This window comes from Hemiscyllium ocellatum, chromosome 2 (genome assembly GCF_020745735.1).
Source record: "Hemiscyllium ocellatum isolate sHemOce1 chromosome 2, sHemOce1.pat.X.cur, whole genome shotgun sequence".
NCBI lineage: Eukaryota > Metazoa > Chordata > Chondrichthyes > Orectolobiformes > Hemiscylliidae > Hemiscyllium > Hemiscyllium ocellatum.
The window spans coordinates 107105021-107126546 of record NC_083402.1 but is presented as its reverse complement, the minus strand read 5'-3'; the positions used below and the strand labels follow the sequence as shown (position 1 = coordinate 107126546).

At 41.2% G+C, this 21526-nt stretch overlaps 1 protein-coding gene across 2 annotated transcripts in view; it reads right to left on the bottom strand.

Annotated features, from left to right (window-relative positions):
• gldc (glycine dehydrogenase (decarboxylating)) overlaps positions 1-21526 on the bottom strand; it is a 177164-nt gene that overhangs the window by 75338 nt on the left and 80300 nt on the right. For both annotated transcript variants that reach the window (XM_060845597.1, XM_060845605.1), the window contains 5 exons: positions 19145-19242; positions 16506-16590; positions 16364-16405; positions 14823-14965; positions 2892-2967 (listed from right to left, as the gene is read on the bottom strand). In XM_060845597.1, the coding sequence (XP_060701580.1) occupies positions 2892-2967; positions 14823-14965; positions 16364-16405; positions 16506-16590; positions 19145-19242 (444 nt within the window). The remainder of the gene's footprint in view (positions 1-2891; positions 2968-14822; positions 14966-16363; positions 16406-16505; positions 16591-19144; positions 19243-21526) is intronic.

Sequence of the window (21526 nt, the reverse complement as noted above, 5' to 3'; positions counted from 1 at the left end):
CTTTTGTAGTCCATTCAATGCAGTTCATTTAATCTGAAAATGTGTTGCTGGAAAAGCGCAGCAGGTCAGGCAGCGTCAAGAAACAGGAGAATCGACATTTCGGGCACGAGCCCTTCCTGAAGAAGGGCTCATGCCCAAAACGTCGATTCTCCTGCTCCTTGGATGCTGCCTGACCTGCTGCGCTTTTCCAGCAACACATTTTCAGCTCTGATCTCCAGCATCTGCAGTCCTCACTTTCTCCTAGCAGTTCATTTAATGTCAATATGTGTAAAATAAATCATTACATGAGCAAACAAATATCTCAACAGTAAAATCAGGATGGACAAATTTCTTAAGACCAATCTAAGCCTGGAAGGAATTCCATGTGCATATTATGAATACAAAATCTGACAAGTGAACAGGGAAAAAAAAAATGAAGTCCCAAAATGTATTCCATTGTTCGCTGAAAAAACACTTACGTGGAAAATAAAAATGAACACATTTGTGAATGCAATGGCTTTCTTTATATGCAAGCCTTTCCCATTCCCTACTAGAACCTTTTAATAATCAGTGAATTCTCTCTCTTGCTCTTCCCCCTTGCAGAATTTTTTGCATCACCTCTAACTACAAGTGTGCTGCCTGATGACTGGAGGGTGGCTAATGTTGTACCTTTGTTTAAGAAAGGTCGTAGAGTGAAAACGAGGAACTACAGACCTGCGGGTCTGACATCAGTTGTTGGTAAATTGTTGGAGGTGATTATGAAAGGTAGAATTTATGGACATTTCGAGAGGCAAAAATTGATTAGGTATTCTCAGCGTCGTTTTGTGCAAGGAAAATCATGTCTCACAAACTTGATTGAGTTTTTTGAGTAAGTTACCAAAAAGATTGATGAGGGCAGAGCAGTAGATGTTGCTTACTTGAACTTCAATAAAGCCTCCGACAAGGTTCTGTATGGCAGACTAATTTGTAAAGTTAATCCACATGGGATTCAGTGTGAGCTTGTCAATTGGATACATAATTGCTTTAACGGCAGGAGACAGAGTGGTGATGGAGGGGGAAAATCGCTTTTCAAACTGCAGGCCTATTACTTGTGGTGTTCCACAGGGATCAGTTCTGGGTCCTCTTTGGTTTGTCATTTATATAAATAATTTGGATGGGAATATAGAAGGCATGGCGAGTAATGTTGCAGATGACACTGAAACTGCGGGTAAAGTAGACAGAGAAGAAGGTTTTCTAAGATTACAAAGGGATCTTGATCAAATCGGTTAATGAGTTGAAAAATGACAGATGGAGTTCAATCTTGATAAATGTGAGGTATTGTATTTTGGTATAACAAACAAGGGTAGGGCTTAACAGTAGGACCTTGGTGGTGTTGTAGAACAGAGAGATTTACGGGTGCACGTACGTAATGCTTTGAAGTTTGCATTACTTTTGAAGGATGGTTCAAAAGGCGTTTCGCATGCCTTGCCTTCATTGCTCAAAACTTTGAATGTAGAAGTTCAGAATTCATGTTGAGATTGTACAGGACATTGGTCAGGCCTCCACTGGAATACTGTGTCCAATTCTGGTCGCCTAGTTATGGGAAGGATGGTATTAAGCTTGAGAGCGTTCAAAAGAGATTTCCCAGGACATTGCCAGGAATTGAGTTATAAAGAAATGCTGGATCAGCTGGAGTGTAGGAGGTTGACAAAGGACCTTATATAAGTTGATAAAATAATGAGGGGTATAGTTAGAGTTAAATGGTAGTTGTCTTTTCCCTCGGATGGGGATTTCAAGATGAGGGGCCACATTTTTAATGTGACAGGACTGATTTTAAAAAGACGTTAAGAAGCAAATATATTTTTCTGCATAGCAGGTGGTTTGTGTGTGAAATGAACTTCCTGAGAAAATGATGGATACAGGTACAATTATACCAATTTAAAAGACATTTGGATAAGTACATGAATCGGAAAGCTTTGGAGGGATACAGGCCAGGAGTAAGCAAGTGGGATTAGTTTAGTTTGGGATTATGTTCAGCATGGAAGGGGTTGTTTCTATGAGTCTGACGTGATCCCATCCAACAAATATCAAGCTATTCTCATCACAACATCTTGGTGCGTGAGGAGTAACTTCAACTTGACACCTCTTGGTCATCTGTCAAAGTTTATGACACCTGGGAGTATGCAATTATAGACAGAAAAGTCAAACTAAGATCAACCAGATCTTATTGAATGGTAGAGCAGACTCGATGAGTGACTAACTCTTGCTTTTATGTTTCTCTGGCCTTTTTAAAAATAAGTTAAATCAAGAAGCTAAAACCTTTACACATAACAGTCAAAGCTAACTGGCTGTATCTGGACAGTGTCATACTGACTGTTAACAATGTTAATATTAACACATTTACAGAACATTTTTCTGCCAGCAACAATATGTTCTAGGTTGTATCATCATCCTAAAAATAAAGAGTCCCTAGAAAAGCAATCTACTCCCTCTTTCAATTTTTTTCCTTTTTTCCTCTTTGATGGGACATTGGTGTCGTTGGTAAGACTAGCATTTGTTCCCATCCCTAATTATCTTTAAATAGAGGGGAGTTAAGAGTCAACCACATCGGGATGGGTTGAGTCACATGGCCAGACTGGGTAACGATGGGTGATTTTGTTCCCTATAAGGGCATTCGTAAACCCGATGATGGTGGGTTTCAGGTTCACTGGCACTGAGCTCAGTTTCTTGCCAGAGTTATTAAATGAATTCAAATGCTGTGATGGGATTGAATCCAGGCACAGCATTAACTGGGCCTTTAGATGATTTGTTCAGTGACATTACCACTATATCACCATCTCCCACCAAATCATTCACTTCCAAATATCAATTAAACACTGAATAGTCCTGTTAGTTAGAAAAGGAATACAAGCATTATCCTTTAAATTACTTACAGTTCTCTGGTTCTCTCCTTTTGAATTTAAATAAGCCTTAATTGCTGCCAATCCAGCATATTCGCCTTGTGCGCCACTGTAAAAGAAATCAAAGTAAAAGCACATGAGTAATACTAAACAAGATGTATGAACACTAAGTTGTTGCTATTTTATAAATACCTCTTTTATGTCATCTATAAATGAGATACTGCTTTCTTCAGGATATCTTCTATTTTTTAAGTCTATGCATATCAGGCCTGATTGGGCAGAATGAAAGAATTGTTTTGTGATAACAATATCCCTAGACCAACAAATATTAATGTACATCAGATCAGCAACTGCAGGAAGTTTTTTGCACCAGAAAATCCAGTGTCAACTAATTTAAATATTGCCAGACCCAAGACAGTATTCCTACCAGTAACCTGATTAATGTTTGAAGGGGGTAGAGCATATGGAAGGGGAAAGGCTAAGACTAAATATTCAGAACAACAATGACCGCTGCAGTGTTGAAAGAAGTTCAAAGCTCACCAGTTTAGAAAAAGGAATGAGTGTTTCCAAATGGATATGAGAACATGTGACAGAATGATTATAGAGAGGTACATAGGTATTCCTGAGAACAGTTCAAGCCCCATTGTTTTTGCATGACCCCAAATCCCCAGTCCTAAACTCCAAGTCACTGTGCAGTGATCATGGAAGTGTTTCTAATCTGCAACTACCTTCTAAAAGGGGAAATTGGGAAGGAACAGATAATGTGTAAGTTTCTCATTTGCACTATCAAATACAAAGCATCAAGACACCAACGAAGCCTTCTGGCACCTCCAAAACAAGACTAAATATGGGTTTGAACTGCAGTGTATAATTTTGCTGAGTACACAATTTGTTATTGCTATTCCTCCTTTGTCAGGATAGTTTTTTTGTAAATTCAGTCGTGGCATGTGGCTGTTGTTGGCTGGGCTAGTTATTGCCCATCTGAAGAAGATTGTGGTGAGCTGCTTTCTTGAATTGCTGCAGTGCATTTGCTCTAGGTAGACCCACAATACTGTTTGGGAAAGAATTCCAGGGTTTTGATCCAGCAACAGTGAAAGAATGGTGATGTATCCAAGTGTGGATGTGGGATGATTTAAGGCCAACTTGTAAGAGGTGGTGGCCGCTACCCTTTTTCTTCGAAGTGGAAGTGGTCACAGGTTTGATTCAACCAAAGTTATTTAACTGGCAGTATAGAGTCATAGAGACGTACAGCATGGAAACAGACCCTTCCATCCAACCCGTCCATGCCGACCAAACATCTCAACCCAATCTAGTCCCACCTGCCAGCACTCAGCCCATATCCCTCCAAACCCTTCCTCTTCATATACCCATTCAAATGCATCTTAAATGTTGCAATTGTACCAGCCTCCACCACATCCTCTGGCAGCTCATTCCATATACGTACCACCCTCTGAGTGAAAGAGTTGTCCCTTAGGTCTCTTTTATATCTTTCCCCTCTCAACCTCAAGTTCTGGACTCCCCCACCCCAGGAAAAAGACTTTGCCTATTTACCCTATCCATGCCCCATATGATTTTGTAAACCTCTATAAGGTCATCCCTCAACCTCCGACGCTCTAGGGAAAACAGCTCCAGCTTGTTCAGCCTCTTCCCCAAATCCTCCAACCCTGGCAACATCTTTCTGAACCCGTTTTCACAACATCTTTCCGATAGGAAGGAGACCAGAGTTGCATGCAATATTCCAACAGTGGCCTAACCAATGTCCTGTTCAGCCACAGCATGACCTCCCAACTCCTTTCCTCAATACTCTGTCCAATAAAGGAAAGCATACCAAACACCTTCTTCACTATCCTATCTACCTGCGACTTCACTTTCAAGGAGGTATGAACCTGCACTCCAAGGTCTCTTTGTTCAGCAACACTCCCTAGGACCTGCAAAATTTTGCAAATGTCAGAGGGAACCAAGATATATTTCAAGCGAAATGGTTAAATCACAGTTTAATAGTTCTTGAAGACATCCAACATTTCACAAAGTCATGGTTTTATAAAGATAAGCCAAACAAATACACAGGTATATAATATAATCACTGCAAGAAATAGGAATTCTAAATTTGTTTTTATACACTGTTTAAGCAAGCAAAAAGATTAGATAATCTATACAGAGGGCATGTCATCAATAACTGAAAGATACCAGTGCTACAGAAGAAAATGCTGAATTGGCAATTTATCTACTAATTAACAGGAAATTGGGAAGAGTTGGTACTACTACAGCTCTGCTGAACTCCTGACGATGAAAAATAAAATCTCAGTCAAGAGTGTAGTGCTGGGAAAGTACAGCAGGTCAGGCAGCATCCAAGGTGCAGGAGTATCGACGTTTCATCAGGAACAAGTGTAGAATGGCATTCCTGGTGAAGGGCTTTTGCCCAAATCGTTGAGTCTCCTGTTCCTCTGATGCTACCTGACCTACTGTGCTTTTCCAGCACTACACTCTTGACTGAGATTTTATTTTTCATCGTCAGGAGTTCAGCAGAGCTGTAGTAGTACCAACTCTTCCCAATTTCCTGTTAATTAGTAGATAAATTGCCAATTCAGCATTTTCTTCTGTAGCACTGGTATCTCTCGACTTTAATCTCCAGCATCTGCAGACCTCACTTTGGCAGAATAAAATCTCAGTCTGTCTTTTCATGACAGTCTTGACGTTTGTGTTCCTCTGGGCACATGGGAAGAAAAAGTCTCTTTCCTGCTGCATTTTCTATGATAGAAATCCTACAGTGTGGAAGCAGGCCTATCGAGTCCACACCGATCCTCCAAGCAGCATTCTATCCAGACCTACACCTTCCATACCCTTGCAATTTTGCATTTCCCATGGCTAACTGACCTAGCCTGCATACCCCTGGACACTATGGGCAATTTAGTAGCGCCAATCCACCTAACCCCCAGACCCTTGGACTGTTAGCGGAAACCAGAGCACCCAGAAGAAACTCTCTCAGACACGGGGAATATGTGCAAACTTCACACTGACAGTTGCCCAAGGGTGAAATCAATGGAGGGTCCCTGGTGCTTTGAGGCAGCAATACCAACCATTGAGCTACCCTCTTTGTCATATTTCTTCTCTTCCCTCACCGAGGTACTGATATTCACTTGCAATTCTCTTCCATACAGGCTGAGAAATTCTGACAGCTTGCCCAAGCCGCACATGATTCACAGATGAGTCAGGAGAGTGAGTGGTGGTAGGTATTCTGAAGTTTAAGCCAAATCATTCATGTCCAAACACATACACAACTCCAGTCAGGATTGGTAGGGACTGATGCTTTTTCCCCCCAAAGGCACTTGAGACCAAGAGTCCAGGAAGTCATTTCAAGGAATTGGCTAAGTTTACCAGAGGATGTTGAGATCTGTGGGGCATCTTTTAACTCAATGAATCTAAAAAAACTTTTTTTCCCAATGCATGCTTGTTGATTCAATGATTTACGTTATAATTACCCTCGCACAACTTGTATTTGTTGGGTGCCTAATGGTCATTGCTGAGAGTAGTTGAGTGAGTAATCTTTGGCTGAAAATTAAGACAACAGTTTTATTTCTTTCCATACTTGTTGTTGAAGTATTATCAATTCTATTTGGTGTGATATAACTAATGTGAACTTATCATTAGATTACGCTCCTGTTATCTATATTATGCACATAAGATTATGATTGTGCTAAATCATCATGTTCCTTTCTAATTAAACAAAATTAGAGCGTACCTGTTGTAAATAAAAACTGCCCAAAGTACAGTTTGGTCACTGATCAGAATCATTTTATTATGTTATACAGTCTTTAGAACGTTTTGGATTTGGGTTGAGAATATAACATTCCCTGCGTTACAAATAGCTCTGACTGCTATCCACTGTTGAGGATCATTGAAGAAAGGCAATGATTAACCTGGCTGATGTAACATTAAGCCTATATTGCATATTGAACAGTAATGAGTCAGCACCTTTGGAAAAGCAAGGCAAGGTCAACTACACCTCCTGTGTGAATTTCTATTTATGATCCTGCCAATCCTAAGGCCTAAAGTCGCTATGCCTCAATGCCTTTGACATAAAGGCTGAGATCATGTAACCAGCTAAGTATGTCATTTTCACTCCTCTTCCCCTTGCTCACTGAGTGAAGCCTTCTCTTAAGATTTTCCTCGGCTCCAGCCTTGAACTTCTATCTTTCTCCAGTTTTTCTCCTTTGAGCTCATCGTGTTCAGGAGACCCACTTCCCGCTTACTCAAAGCTACTCCCCCAGAATCCCAGAGCTCGTAACTTTTTTTCTTGGGAAACTAAAATAGTCAATATTGCTAATAGCTCTGTTCCTCAGCTACTGGCCCCTTCTCCTTTAAGTCTACATTACTACCTTTCCCCTCAAATAGCAACCGTTTCAAACGCCAGCCCTGTTTTCAAGCTCTCTTTCCTCTACAAAGTCTTTGAAAGTCTTATCAATCCCCACCCCTTCCAAAAGTCCACCTTTCTCAGTAATTCCATTTTTGACTTCCTCTACTTAGGAGTCAGCCTCAGCCATAGCCCTGCAGACTTTTTTTCAAAATCAGAATTACAAATGATATTGCAAGTGACTGTTATAAAGGTCCTCCTAGTCCTTCCTAATCTGCTGTACAGTCGTTGACATGATCAGCACACTGTCCTCCTCTAACTACTCATTAGCATTAGCGAGAACTGCTTGTGACCACTCTCATGATGCTATTGTTGTTTATCTTATCACAGTCAAAGTATGACTAGCAAGGGCCTCTCTTCCTTCTCCTACACCTTTATCCAGGTGTCACCCATGCTGACACCAATATCTCATCTACATGAAGCATGACACCACCCCCCACAAGAACATCATGTGATAAATGAAACATCAGTTTTCAAATATGAACTGAGAGTATCCAGCTCTTCCACACCACTAATAGGTCTCAGCCCCTCCTCGTTTCAGAATTGTAAGACAGTTTGCACATGTCTAATACTGAATAAACAAAGTTCTCCAACTGAATACTAGGAAAACAAATCCATTCACAATTCAATCTGTCCTCACCTTGCCTGCTGTTCGATCATTCATTGATCACCTGGAGACTTGACTAAAATAACTCCACAGAGGCTGGTATCCTGTCACTCAATCATTCTTTATTTAGGCATGAACAGTCCTTGACTTTAACACTGCCCCATACAGAGTCAGCTACCAGAGTGTCAGTATCTCTGATACTCAACCTTTACATTTGTCAGCCATGATTCCCTGACTGGACGAGGTTAGAGAACTAATCAGAGAACTCATTCTACACAGTCCAGCTGGCTGACCTCGTTACAATTACTATATCTTTCCCCAAGTCCGCAGATATAGATCGGTCCCTTTTCATGAAGGGACTCCTGAGGTGTTTAGTACCAGGTCAGGTTTCTCTTGACATGCGGGGCATGTAACGCATGGGAACTCTTTAACGCCAGAAGCGCCTCAGTAGAAATTCCCCCTCTTCTTCTGGTGGCAAAGGCATCGAAGAGGCTACTTCTGTCAATACGTCTCTGATTCAGAGAACTCGACAACCTTTGACAGAGATAGTGAATCCATGGATTCCAGCATCGTGTCTGAACATTGAGGGTCAGGGCACATTTTGTTCCTACACCATTTGAAATTTCGTAGCTTTCACATGGCCCACCTAACTTTTCAGGCCCGTCGCACTTACCCGGACTTTATATGTCACTAGGGCTGACCTCGCATCAAACATACCTCTTAACCATGCGGGGCAATTTTTGTGATTCTTACACAAAACATCGTCCTCTGTATGAAACTCTCTCTCTCTTACTTTTCAGAGCCTTGGGCCTGGTAGTGGAGTTCCTGATGCAGTTTCACCCTCCCCCAGAAGATCAGGGAAGATCAGACAATGTGGTATGGAATCTTCTATTCATTAACAACGCTAGCGGAGCTATGCCTGTAGTTGCATGTGGGGTTGTTCTATAATCAAACAAGAACTATGATAGCTTGGTATCAAGTGAGGCTGTTGGCTTTTTCTTCAATCCAGCCTTTAAAGTTTGGAAAGTATCTTCTGCCAAACCATTGGATGATGGGTGGGGAGAAGCTGACCTTATGCATCAAATCCATTCAACTTTAAGCAATAATCAAATTCCCTGCTGGTTAACAATGACCTATTATCTGTGACTAACACTTCTTGAACTCTATGGTGCTGCAAACGATGCACATGGTTTTTCTATTGTTACCCCAATGTTTGATAAATGGACTCTATGCATGTCTAACCACTTTCAATGGGCACCCACAATAACCAAGAACATTGAACACATGAACAGATCTGCATAGTCAACACAGTCCAAGGTTTTCCCAGAGATTCCCACAAATTATAGGGGAGTTGGTCGTGGTAATTTTTGTCCTCATTTGCACTTTGGGCACTGTCCCACCAACGTGGCTATATCTGCCCCAAGCCTGGCTACCAGAAAAACTTCTCACGAACACCTCAATTTTGGAGACCCCTGCCTGGCCCTGGTGAAATTCTGCCAGTTTTTTTATGTCAACCTTTGCTCAGGGAAATCACTCTTGCTCCACATAATATGCTGTACTCTACCGTGATCTGGTCACTCTGGGTCTAAAAAGGTTTCAATTCTTGTTGACAGGCCTTTGCTTTCCACCACTGAAACCAGTTGCTTCAGTTTTGGAAGGGCTTGAATCCTTTTGTGCCCAAAGTCTAATATCGTTAGTTGTGACTGGAAGTGTACAATCATTACAGACTCCTTCACTGGTGGTGTATCTGCTAATGGGAGATGGCTCAATGCATTCGCATTTGCTATTTGGCTTCCTTGACTGTGTTCAATTATCAACTCATTATTGACTTTCAGCAGGATGTTACTCATGCACCCCTACACATTAACAGCACAAATGTGGAACAAATGAAGCTCCTAGGAGTGGTCATCCACAACAAGCTTTCTTGGACTCTTCATGTGGGCGTATTGGTTACAAATGCCCAACAATGCCTTTTCTTCCTCTGGCAGCTGAGGAAATTTGGCATGACCATGAATAGCCTTGCCAACCTTTATTGGTGCGCCATCGAGAGCATTCTGTCTGGATGTTCACTACCTGGTGTGGCAACTGTACCACTCAAGATCGGAGACGGTTACACAGAGCAGTGACCTTGGCCTGGACAATCACAAAGGCTAACCTCCCATCTATCGAACCTATCTACCAGGCCCGCTGTCAAGGAAAGGCCACCAGCATTCTCAAAGATCCATCCTACTCTGGCAATGTTTTCCTACAACCTCTACAATCAGGGAGAAGGTACAGAAGCCTGAACACACGCACCAACCGGTTTCGAAACAATTTCTACTTGACTGTTGTTAGAATACTGAATGGATTCACATTTGTCAGTACCTGGGATTTTGTTTTAGCTGCTGTTTACCTATTATTTACTTAACTATGCTACTTAACTATGTGATCTGTTTGTGTTGCTCGCAAGACAAAGCGTTTCACTGTGCCTTGGTACATCTGACAATAAATTCAATTCAATTCTAACTTATAATTACACACACTTTGTAATAGAGCCCACCACTGAATGTGGCCCACACCTACAGGCGGCAATGCCTTCTCCTATTTAAAAAGATATTGTTAGAACTTCCGGACCCCAAATATCTTTCTTTTTCTATCTGAGTGCATTTATACTCTGCATTAGCAATGTTCCTGGATGCATAAACTATTGGGCATTCCTCTCTATTTATGAGCTAATATCACCAAGGCCATACAGGAGAGGCTCTGCACGTCACGACCAGATATTTATTGGACCCAGGTTTGATTCCACTCTCAGGCAACTGTCTGTGTGGTGTTTTCACATTATCCCCATGCCTATGTGGGTTTCCTCTGGATGCTCCAGTTTCATGCCACAGTCCAAAGATGTGCAGGTTAGGTGGAGTGGCTGTGCTAAATTGCTCACAGTGCCCAAGGATGTACAGGTTTGGTGGATTGGCTGGGTTACAGGGATTGGGGGGGGGGGGGGGGGGGGGTAGTGGGATCCTCTGGGTTGGTGTGGATACAGTGTAGGAATTCTATTCTAAATAGTGATCAACCTCTGAGGTGTCGGCTCACGATCCCAATAAATATCTTGACATGCAAAGCTTCCCTGTCTGGCCTCGGGGTGGTAGTAGCTCATAAGTTGTTTATGCATCCAATAATTTACGCCCAATAGTTTATACATTGCTAGTGCAGAGTGTAAATAAATCCAAACAGAAAAAGAAGGATTGGTAGTCATATCTGGAGTCTGGAAGTTCCACAAATTTGTTTAAAATGCCCACAAAAGCGAATAGATCCATTGGACTTAAAAAAAAAATCGGCAAAACCAGTGTTGTTCATTCCAAGAACTGGACTAGTTTGATAATTTCTTCACCTTCCAGTCTTTTGATTTCTGCCTCTGCTTCTATCCATAAGGCAAATGGCACTGCAGATTGGAGTTGTTTCCTGGTCATCATGCAAGGTGGCCTTGGCTCCTCTGATAATCCCTAGGCCTTCCTGGAAGACCTCTGGGTATTTATATAGGACTTAACTCAAGCAGCCATTTACCAACTGAAAAATGTTGAGCCAGTCCAGCTGAATCTCTCCCAACCAATTCTGCCCCATAAAGCTTGTGCCCAAGCCTTTTACTACAAATCACTGGTAACTGAACCAACTGCTTCTCACTGAAGACCAGAATGAAATTTGTACTCTAAACTTGTAAAGGTTGCCCAGTATAGAGTCTTAGCCTCACTGAGGTCTTGCACAAATTCAAGTCCAGTGCGAATTTTGTTAAATACTAATTCTGCAGTTACTGAAATGCCCTGGCAATATCAACCTCCATTAGAACCAGGTGACCATTTATTTTGATTGGTTCTCATTTTAATGTTGCTAAGTAATTTAACTGTTTCAAACCAGCTATAGGTGGAGCTTGTAGGGTATGAACTCTCCTAGATACTGGTCTATGAGTTAACTTACTCAATTTAGTTCGAGTAGAACTCTTTTGCTGTTTTAAGTCCACAGGATCATTGTTGGTAAGGATTCTGAAGAAAATTTTAACCATTTGGCCAATGCTTGTCTTTGTTTTGGAGTTTTACCATGGGCTGACCTGGAGTCCTTCTGTTCAGGATGTATCTTGAGTGAGACAATACAACTGCCTCCATTCAAGTGGTGCTCTCTAAATTCAGCCAGGCTGGCGAGGGTGTCCACTTGCATCGGAATACCGTGCAACTTGTACGCTTCACCTGCCATATTTTCCAATGACAAACCAATTTATTTCTGTTTGAAATCTAGTTGGGCTTCAACTAGCATTTGGTTTTTCAAAAGTTACATCATTAATTCCAAATACCAGATGGTCTCTAAGTATCTCATTAAGGGCTAAACCAAATTCACAGTTCTTTGCCAGTTGTTTTAACTGAGTCAAAAACCCTGATAGTATCACTTTTACTCGGCAGTTCGATAACCGGGGAATCTATCTCAGAATTAGAGGTAGTTTAGGTCATAATATTACTTAACTATGACAGGCAATTCTTGAAAGGTGTTATTATCTGGTGCCTTAGGTAAAGTGAAGGTCCTAATGACAGGAATAGTTGTAGTTTCACAGGCTATCCAGTGAATTACTCGTTAGTTTATCTGTTACAATGTAGTTTGCCCGGAAAAAAAATCTTCTCACATTCCTTTCACATTCTGGGTCCAGGACTGGATGGCAGGGTCGAACAAATCTAGTTTCCCAAACAAATGCATGATGTATGGAATGCTTACCCCAACTCAAAGATGACTGTTGCAAGCATGTTCCTTCAGGATCATGCTTTGCTTTTATCCCTACTGAAATAATACCATAGGGACCAGTATCCCATCAGCAAGTCATGAACAGTCCTTTGGCATGAACAGTCCTTCACTATAGTGCTGCCTCCTACAGAGTCAGACACCAGTGTAAATATCTCTGACACTCACCGTTTTATATGTCAGCCTGGGCTCCCTGATTGGACCAGATTAACACCCCAATCAGGTAGCTCCTATTCTATGAGGCCCAGCTACTGAACTCGTTACAATCACAACACCGACTATTCTCGTGCACTCTCAGTTGGTGTCCCATATTTCACCCTCTGTAAATTAGAGGTCATGCAAAGCCCTGAGTGTACCAAATCCTGTTCACCCATCACCCTGGATTTCCAACCTACCATGGCGTAGGTTAAGTAAGATCGCAATTTTAAAAATCTCACCCTTGTTTACCAATCCCTCAATAGCTTTTCCATCTCTGAATCTCCTCCAAAATGACAAGTATGTGCACTCTTCTAATACTGGCCTCTTGAGCATTCCCAGGGGTTAAACTCTCAGCCACTGATTTAAGTGCTTTCAGCTACAGACGTCTGAGAATTCTCTGCCTCAACCTCTTCACACCTTTCTCCCTCTTTAAAGACAGTCTTTGAAACTAATCTGCTTCATCAAGCTTTCATTCTTAATACTTTTGGATCAATAGAAACTTTTGTTTGATAATGCTCATGTGAATCATGTAGAGTCTTTACAATACGAAAGGTGCTATATAAATAAATACATGAGGCTTAGCATGGTGTTTACTGTAGTTAACTGCAAGTGAATCCAAACAAATGTAACCGAGCAACACACAGTGATTTTCAGCATCAAATATTACAAACATTTGAAGGATTTCAACTTTCAACTCATTTTGATTTCATTTCCAGTTACAGATTTACAAAACTAAGTAGGAAACTTTGTAGGATTGGCATGTGTCCATGGGGATGTGTAGTGACGCTGGTTACATTAAGGAGCTTTAGAATCAATAAGCAAGGACAGAAATGACAGCTTTTCATGCTACCGACATCATGTAGTTGAATTAGGGTCAGGGAACTGTGGAGGTTGGGCTTTCGACTAGAAGGCAACTGAAATTCTGAAAACAGTCATTGGCAATGTCTCCCTCTGGGTGTGCAGACAGAATAGTAAAGGATGGCAGCCTCAATGGCAAGGGAAACCCTTGGAAACACCATGCTCCACCCTCACCAATGATGCCAATTACCTCCCCATTTACCAAGCTTGATCAATCTCTGAGCTTAACCCCACTCCACCTGGCTTCTCAACCTTGCTGCTCCTGGCCAGTTGCTGTCTCAGTTATGGCCTCTCCCACTGGCTGGCCCCTCCTGAAGGTGGATTCTTCGCCCTTAAAAAGGTATCGAAGACCTGATACCAGACCACTAATTTTGTGATGGCTCAGGAATCAGGTCAGAGTGCCAGGAAAAGCTGAGGCAGGGTTGCCCTGGGTTATACACCCTCTGTTAGGGGCTGTTAACCCTGGTATTAACTTCAACCCAACTGTAACATCATACTTCAGATGTGAAGCAGCAGAGAAATCCCAGGGCAGCACACTAACAGGAGTCAGACAAAACAGCAATAGCTGCAGTAAAAGTAACACCAACAACTCTCAAGGCGTTTAACACCAACCAGGAAAAGCAGTCTATTTGACGGGTACACATCCACTCTGTCTACTAAGATCACTCAGTAGCAGCAGAGCATCGCATCTACAAGATGCGCTGCTGAAATTCATGAAGGTTACAGCGCTTTCCAACCCACACCTCCGTCATCCAGAAGGATGAGGGCAACAGATACATTTACCACCATCTGTAAATTCCCTTCCAAGTCTCACACCATCCTAACTTGGAACTGTATCACCATTTCTTCAGTGTCACGGAGTCAAAAATCATGGAAATTCCTTCCTAATAGCACTGTGGATGCCCCAGCACCTGAAGGACTGCAGTAGTTAAAGTTGGCAGCTCACCATCCACCAGGGCAATTAGGGATGGGCAATGAATGCTGTCCCAGCTGCAAAGTCCATACCATGTAAATGAATAACAAAATGTCAACGGGACAGTGTGATGATACACTTATGTGATTACTATACTGGGACTAAAGCAAATGCTGCAATCGTAATAAAAGATACAATATGAAAACATTGAAGGCCAACCTATTTGGCTGGAAAGAAATTTTGTCGTATCCAGTGATTTCACACAAGTCCCGTTCTAGTTCCTGGAATAACTGCTGGTATCCTTGCGCCTGATCCAGAGGTACGAAAGGATGCACATTCCCAAATTCTAGCCAAGTAATGGGCTACAAAGAAAACACAAGGAGCCGGGGAAAAAAAGGGAGAAACACAACATTCATTTATGAAATCGATCATGTAGCTATAACTAGTCTAGACCTGCAAAATTGCCAAAATATAAACACGTGACTTGTAACTAGGATAATATAATGACATTTACTACTTAATTAAGAGGTTGCATCCTAATGATATTCAGATTAATATTTCCATATTTAGTATGGATTTTATAATCCTTGGCTTCACACTTGAACCATCTTCAGAAAGTTCACCCAAAAGAAATTTGGTTGGAACTCTAGTTCCAGTTGTTTGGTTTTGATTCTTTATTGTGGATATATAATGGGCTATCCAAACCTTCACTGTGTGAATATGCTGACAAACTAGCAGAAAGAGGACAGATGAGGAGAATACCATACCTAGGGCTTTGTACAGATACAGTTCAGACAACATCCTTTGAATTTTTAAAATATTCAATATTTTAAAATCCTCCATTTAAGGATCCAGAGCTATCTGATTTTTTTTGGGGGGGCGGGAAGGAGGAGGTGGGCACAGTGTGGCACCTGGGGTAAATCATACTGCACCTGCTATCCCCAACAGGTCTCCATGAAGTTCTTTTGAATGAATGATGTGTTGTGGTCTTCAAATCAAATGAAACAGGAAGGCACACAATGTTACTCTCAGCTATTCACAAGTCAGCCAGAACCTGGTTTTCCAGGTCCTCCCAGGTGCCAAGGTCCCACCGCACAGCTGCTTCAATCAGAGGATCTGGTGCACTCGCTCCAGCCTAGGGCCAGTTCAGTAAAGATCACCGTTTGCCTTCAACTAATGCTGATCTAGCTGTGTTCAGCTGGTGCTAACTGCCTCAAGGCAATTAAACCAGTCTATCAACTGGAGCCTCAAGCAGGCATTGTGCAAAACCTGTTTCTAGCATATTCACTGTACAGAACAACCTCAATTATCTGAACAAGAATTACCCGAATTTTGGATTATCTGAACAAGATCTCAAAGTCCCATAAGAACGCTATCCATTATCCGAACTCTCAGTTATCCAAACAAAATACTCCCAGCCCGTCTCCTTCAGATAATAGAGATTGTTCTGTAGTGCGTCTTTGTGGTCTTTATCAGCTTGGCTTTGGCATGCATGTGCCTAGTGCCTGCACAGTCAAATTTCTGAGTCTGAGCATGAGATTAGGGAGCCCGTGCTGTGGGTACAAGTCTGCTTTTGCTGCAAAAGCACACTCACGAATGGACTCAAAGGCAGGTCTAAATCAGATAGTACTTCCCTCCTCAATAGGCAGTACCCACATTATAATGAGGATTATACAAAGATTCACATTATACACAACTTCAGGAAATATAGATAAGTCAACTTTGTAGTTAAAGTGTTGTAAGATATAAGGCACACTTACCGTGAGTTCTGAGGAACTATTCAGCTTCATCGTGCAAGATCCCTGGTTCAAACAGAGGAAACAAAATGTGTAATGTACAACCACTGAAGTTTGGGGTTACATGTTAAAGTGGAGAAAAGAATTGAAAATAACTATCACCCACCAGTGGAATCATGCTGTGAACCAGAGAAATATCTTTATTTTCTAATTTCTTCATGTACCGGACAATATTCGTTTCTGAGTGATAACTAAAATAAATAAATTAACAAATGAAGTGCTCAAAACATGTGAGTACATCCAAATTTTAAAACTATCAACTAAATATCAAGCTTGTTGAATAAGATTAAAACAATCTTAAAAGATGGCATTTGGCTTAAGACAGTATAATTAATTTTGGGTTTTGTCACTTCACTCATACAGCATGTTAAAAGACAATTAAAAGTGGGAAATGACAAGGCTAGTCCCATGTCCAACTTTATTTTCTCAGACCTTTTTATTATAATTTATGGAAGTAGTTCCAGACAGGTAAATATGTAATCAAATAACATTAAAATTTTATTACCAGGAATGAATAGAATGTTTCAGTATGTCTAAGGTGATTTGATGATATTCAAATGAAGTTACCATGAAAGGGACTTTGGTTATGTGAAAAGACTAGATAAACGTGGATAATGCTTATAATTGTAGGATAGTACACTTGAGAGAGGGGTTCAAAACGTTTTGTTTTGTACTCATCATGATTAATATGAAAGAAACAGACTTGAGAAAGGAATATCAATTCACACAGTATGAGAACAGGGGGCTGATGAGTTAGTTCATGGGTGGCTGGGAGATGTAGTTAAAATGTTGATGGTCAATCTTAGTTAGCTGATTGTCATAGCATAACAAAAGCCCAGTCTTGGAGATAGAATGGAGAGAGCAGTGGCTTACTAATGGAAGGCAGAGAGTTGGGATAAGGAGGCAATTTTCAGAATGGCAACCTGTAATTAGGGAATGTCACAGAAATCAGTCCTGGAGTCACCATTATCTATAGGAGAAAGTGAGAACTTCAGATGCTGGAGATCAGAACTGAAAATGTGTTGCTGGAAAAGCGCAGTAGGTCAGGCAGCATCCCAGGAGCAGGAGAATCGACGTTTCGGGCATGAGCCTTCCTGAAGAAGGGTTCATGCCCGAAACGTCGATTCTCCTGCTCCTTGGATGCTGCCTGATCTGCTGCGCTTTTCCAGCAACACATTTTCAGCTTACCATTATCTATACTACATATTAATGGCTTTGAAGAGACAAGCGAATGTACTATAGCTCAGTTTGTGAATGACCCAAAATAGGTGGGAAGGTAAGTGGTGAGGCTGACACAAAGAGTCTAGAAGGATATAGATAAGTTAAGGGAATGGGCAAAAACTTAGCAGGTGGATCATGATATCTAAATGTAAAAAGACAGAAGAAAGCCACAGAAATTAGCCATTTGGGAGTCCACATGTTTAAATTACAAAAAAGCCAACGTCTAAGTTTAGGAAAGGCAAATGGAATATCGGCCTTTACTTCAAAGGAATGCAGCGTGCAAGTAGGAAGATTTTGCTAAAAGTATACAAGGCATGAGTCAGATCACAACTGGAATACCTGTTTGGGTCCTTTTTTCTAAGGGAAGATATACTGGTGTTGGAGGCAGGTTCACTGGCTGATCCTGAGTAGGGAGGGAGTATCTTATGAGGAGAGGTTGAGTAGGTTATAACAGTACTCACTGGAGTTTAGAAGAACAAGAAGAACCCTTACTGAAACATACAAAATTCTTAGGAGATAGAAAGGTAGAGTCTCTTGAGGGTGCGGGTCTAATGTCAGAGGACATAATCTCAGAATAAAGAGTCACCCTTTTGAGATGAGAGGTAGCTTCTCCTCTCAGAGGGTACTGAGTCTGTGGAATTAGGTGTTTGGCACATGGAATATATTCAATGCTGAGACAGCCAGATTTTTTAATCAGGGAAGGAATCAAGGGTTATAAGGAAACTGTGGGTCAGTGAAATTGAGAATTCTCAGACCGGGCATGATATCAATGAATGACGAAGTGGACTAAATTAATTAAATGGCTTGCATCTGCTCCTGTGTCTTTTTGGTCTATTCTGACTGTTTGTTAGTCAGAGAACAAGCAGATTTAAGAACTGGCAAAACGTGCAGAGGGGAGAGAATGAGGATTTATTGTCTATGCAGTTTGGTGTTGTGCTCTGTACTGCTTGAAAATTGCTGGAAGGAGATTTAAATGGACACTTTCAGAGAGATCTGGATGTACCCTTGAGAGAGAAAAAAAAGGAGATCTCTGCAGGGCCATGGGGAACAGCAAGGAAGGGGGCCTAACTGAATAGCATTTTTAAAGAATCAGTACAGAGCTAAAGGCTGATGGCCCTTTTCTCTGGGTTGTAAATTCTACAAAAACAATAAATAAAATCCCATGAATTTTCAAAAGGCACCTGAACGCACATTTGAAGATGTATAAAAGATTTGAAGATGGAGTGGGAAAGTGGGAAAAAGATTTCAAGCAAAAGCAAATTAACCACCTGATATTTTCCCACATGAAAAGTGCAATTGAAGTTTTAAAATGATTAGATATTACTTAACCATAAAACACTGACAGTCAGAAGTGCCTTACGTTGCACTAATAACTTGGAGTACATCACAAATATTTCAACAAGGAACAAACTGATATATTTACAAATTATGACAAGTTAACAGATTATCGTAACTTATTTAACTGCATGTGTACACAGCAGCCTCATTTTAAGCTGCAATCTTAGCGCAAGACTTCTCACTAACCTGCTGAAGACTGGATGTGTCAGGAATTTGCTTGTCCTCTTAAATTGTGTAGCCAAGATACTCTTTGGTTCATCTCCCATGCCCTCAGCTATTAGCTCCTGAAAAAAATAAAACAGTTGTTCTTGAAGATTGTACCAAACTTTGAAAAAACATGGAGAAAGTGAGGACTGCAGATACTGGAAATCAGAGTCGAAAAATGTGGCGTTGAAAAGTACTGCAGGTCAGGTAGCATCCGAAAAACATGACTTGGAAAGATTGCATGCAGTATAATTTTTATGTTCCTCCATATTCATATTCAGAAACCTTGATCATTATGAATCAATGAAATACTCTCAGGGACAGAATTTACAATTTTTGTTTTAACTGCCTTTGATCAGGATTCATTTATGTGAAGTACTTTCTTTTCTCATCTCGAGGGTAGTATCCCAATTATATCAAATCCTACGGTGGTCGATTCACAATATGCCTTGATTTGATGACCTGGATCACCTAAGGGCATATAGACCTCTTTAATTATGTTTTATAAAAGTGAACTGCTACAGCCAAACAAAAGTCTATTGACTGTCTGGAGATGAGTTCTGGCCCACATCTAAAAAGCTTCAAAGGGCAAAACACACTCCAAACTAAACTGTAATTCCCTGAGAGAATCTCAGACTCTGAACATGATGGTTACAAATGACAGCAATCTGAACAAGAAACAAATGTGCTGTTTCCCCTTTCAAGAATATGCAGGGACAGAGCTTAAAAATGAGCTTCAAATCTTGGTCTTTGTGCATTAGTGGCTTGATGTCCTACTGTATGTGCACTCATCTATTGTGAAGGCCACAGCTTTGATAACGGCCATTAAATGCACCTGCACTGCAGGTAAAGAAAGGGGAATCTTACTGTTCACTCTGTATGTTACTCCGCCAGCCACTGTCAAAAGGATCCAGAAGAAAAGAATTGCAATGAACCATTTAAGGCTAGGATTTTGAAACTGACTGATCAGCTACCAACACCAATATTCCTAGTAATCTCTATTGTGATGATCACAATGTTCTGCTGTCTTTTCTTCACAAACAATTCAAAATCTGACTTTAAAAACTTTGATCTTTTGATTTTGGGCTCACGTCATTTCTAATCTGTGTTTACGTGCAGTGTTCTATTATTTCTTCTTGTGATCAGCAACTTACAAACCTATCCATGATTAGCTCACGAAAGCTGAATTAAATTGGCTCCTTTTAAAACATAACTTTATTTGTTCTTTGAAAAGCTCCAAGGGAATTAATCCTTTTAAAAACGACCTTGTTGTCACCAATACAACGATGCACAGCTCGAATCATACTATTAAGTTCACTGATGACACGCCAATAGAGGGTCTCATTAGCAGGAACGATGAGTCAGGATACAGAGAGGAGGTACAGCAGCTAACAGACTAGTGCAGAGCCAACAACCTGTCTCAACATGGATAAAACAAAACTTCAGGAGGACAGAGTGATCACTCTCAGCTGCACATCGATAGCTCCCCCATGGAGATCATGAAGAGCATGAAATTTCTTGGTGCATCTCACCGGTCCTTCAACAACAGTTCCATCGCCAAGAAAGCCCAGCAGCATCTCTACTTTCTACATAGGCTTAGGAAATCCCACCTCCTCACCCTATTCTACAGAGGGTTCATTGAGAGTACCCGGAGCAGCTGCATCGCTGCCTGGTTCAGCAATTGCAACATCTGGGATCGTGAGACCCTACAATGGGTAGTGAGGACAGCTGAGAAAATCATTGGGATCTCTGTTCTCTCCATCACAGATATTTACACCACATGCTGCATCTGCAAGGCTAACAGCACTGTGGACGACCCCACACATCCTTCATTCAAATTCTTCTCCCTCCTGCCATCTGACAGAAGATACCGGAGCATTCGGTCTCTCATGGCCAAACTGTGCAATAGTTTCTTCACCTGAGCCATCAGGCTCCTTAGACTGTATGATTACATTCTTCTCCATTTGTAATTCTTGGAGGACTTGTTGAATTGCTGCTATGTTTTTAACGATCATTCACTGTTACATTATAATTTGTCCACCACTCTGCCGAATTACTGTGCTGTCTTGTATGTTTTGCACTTTTCTATGCATTTTATGCTGCCCTTTGTATGACTGTACTCCTGAGTAGTCTGTGTTCATATAGCATCTTGGTTCTCGAGGAGTGCTGTCTCGCTTTTATTCTGTGTATAGTAGAAACAACAAATTACTCTACTCTACAATGAAGGGAGCAGAGTCCTCCTCACCTGAGAGCTTAACAATTTGGGGTATGATATCTGGAACCATAATAACTTAGGGAACTTCACTTGAGGTCTGGTTGTTCTAAGTTTGCTTCACAATAATATTGGGAGATTTTAAAATAAAG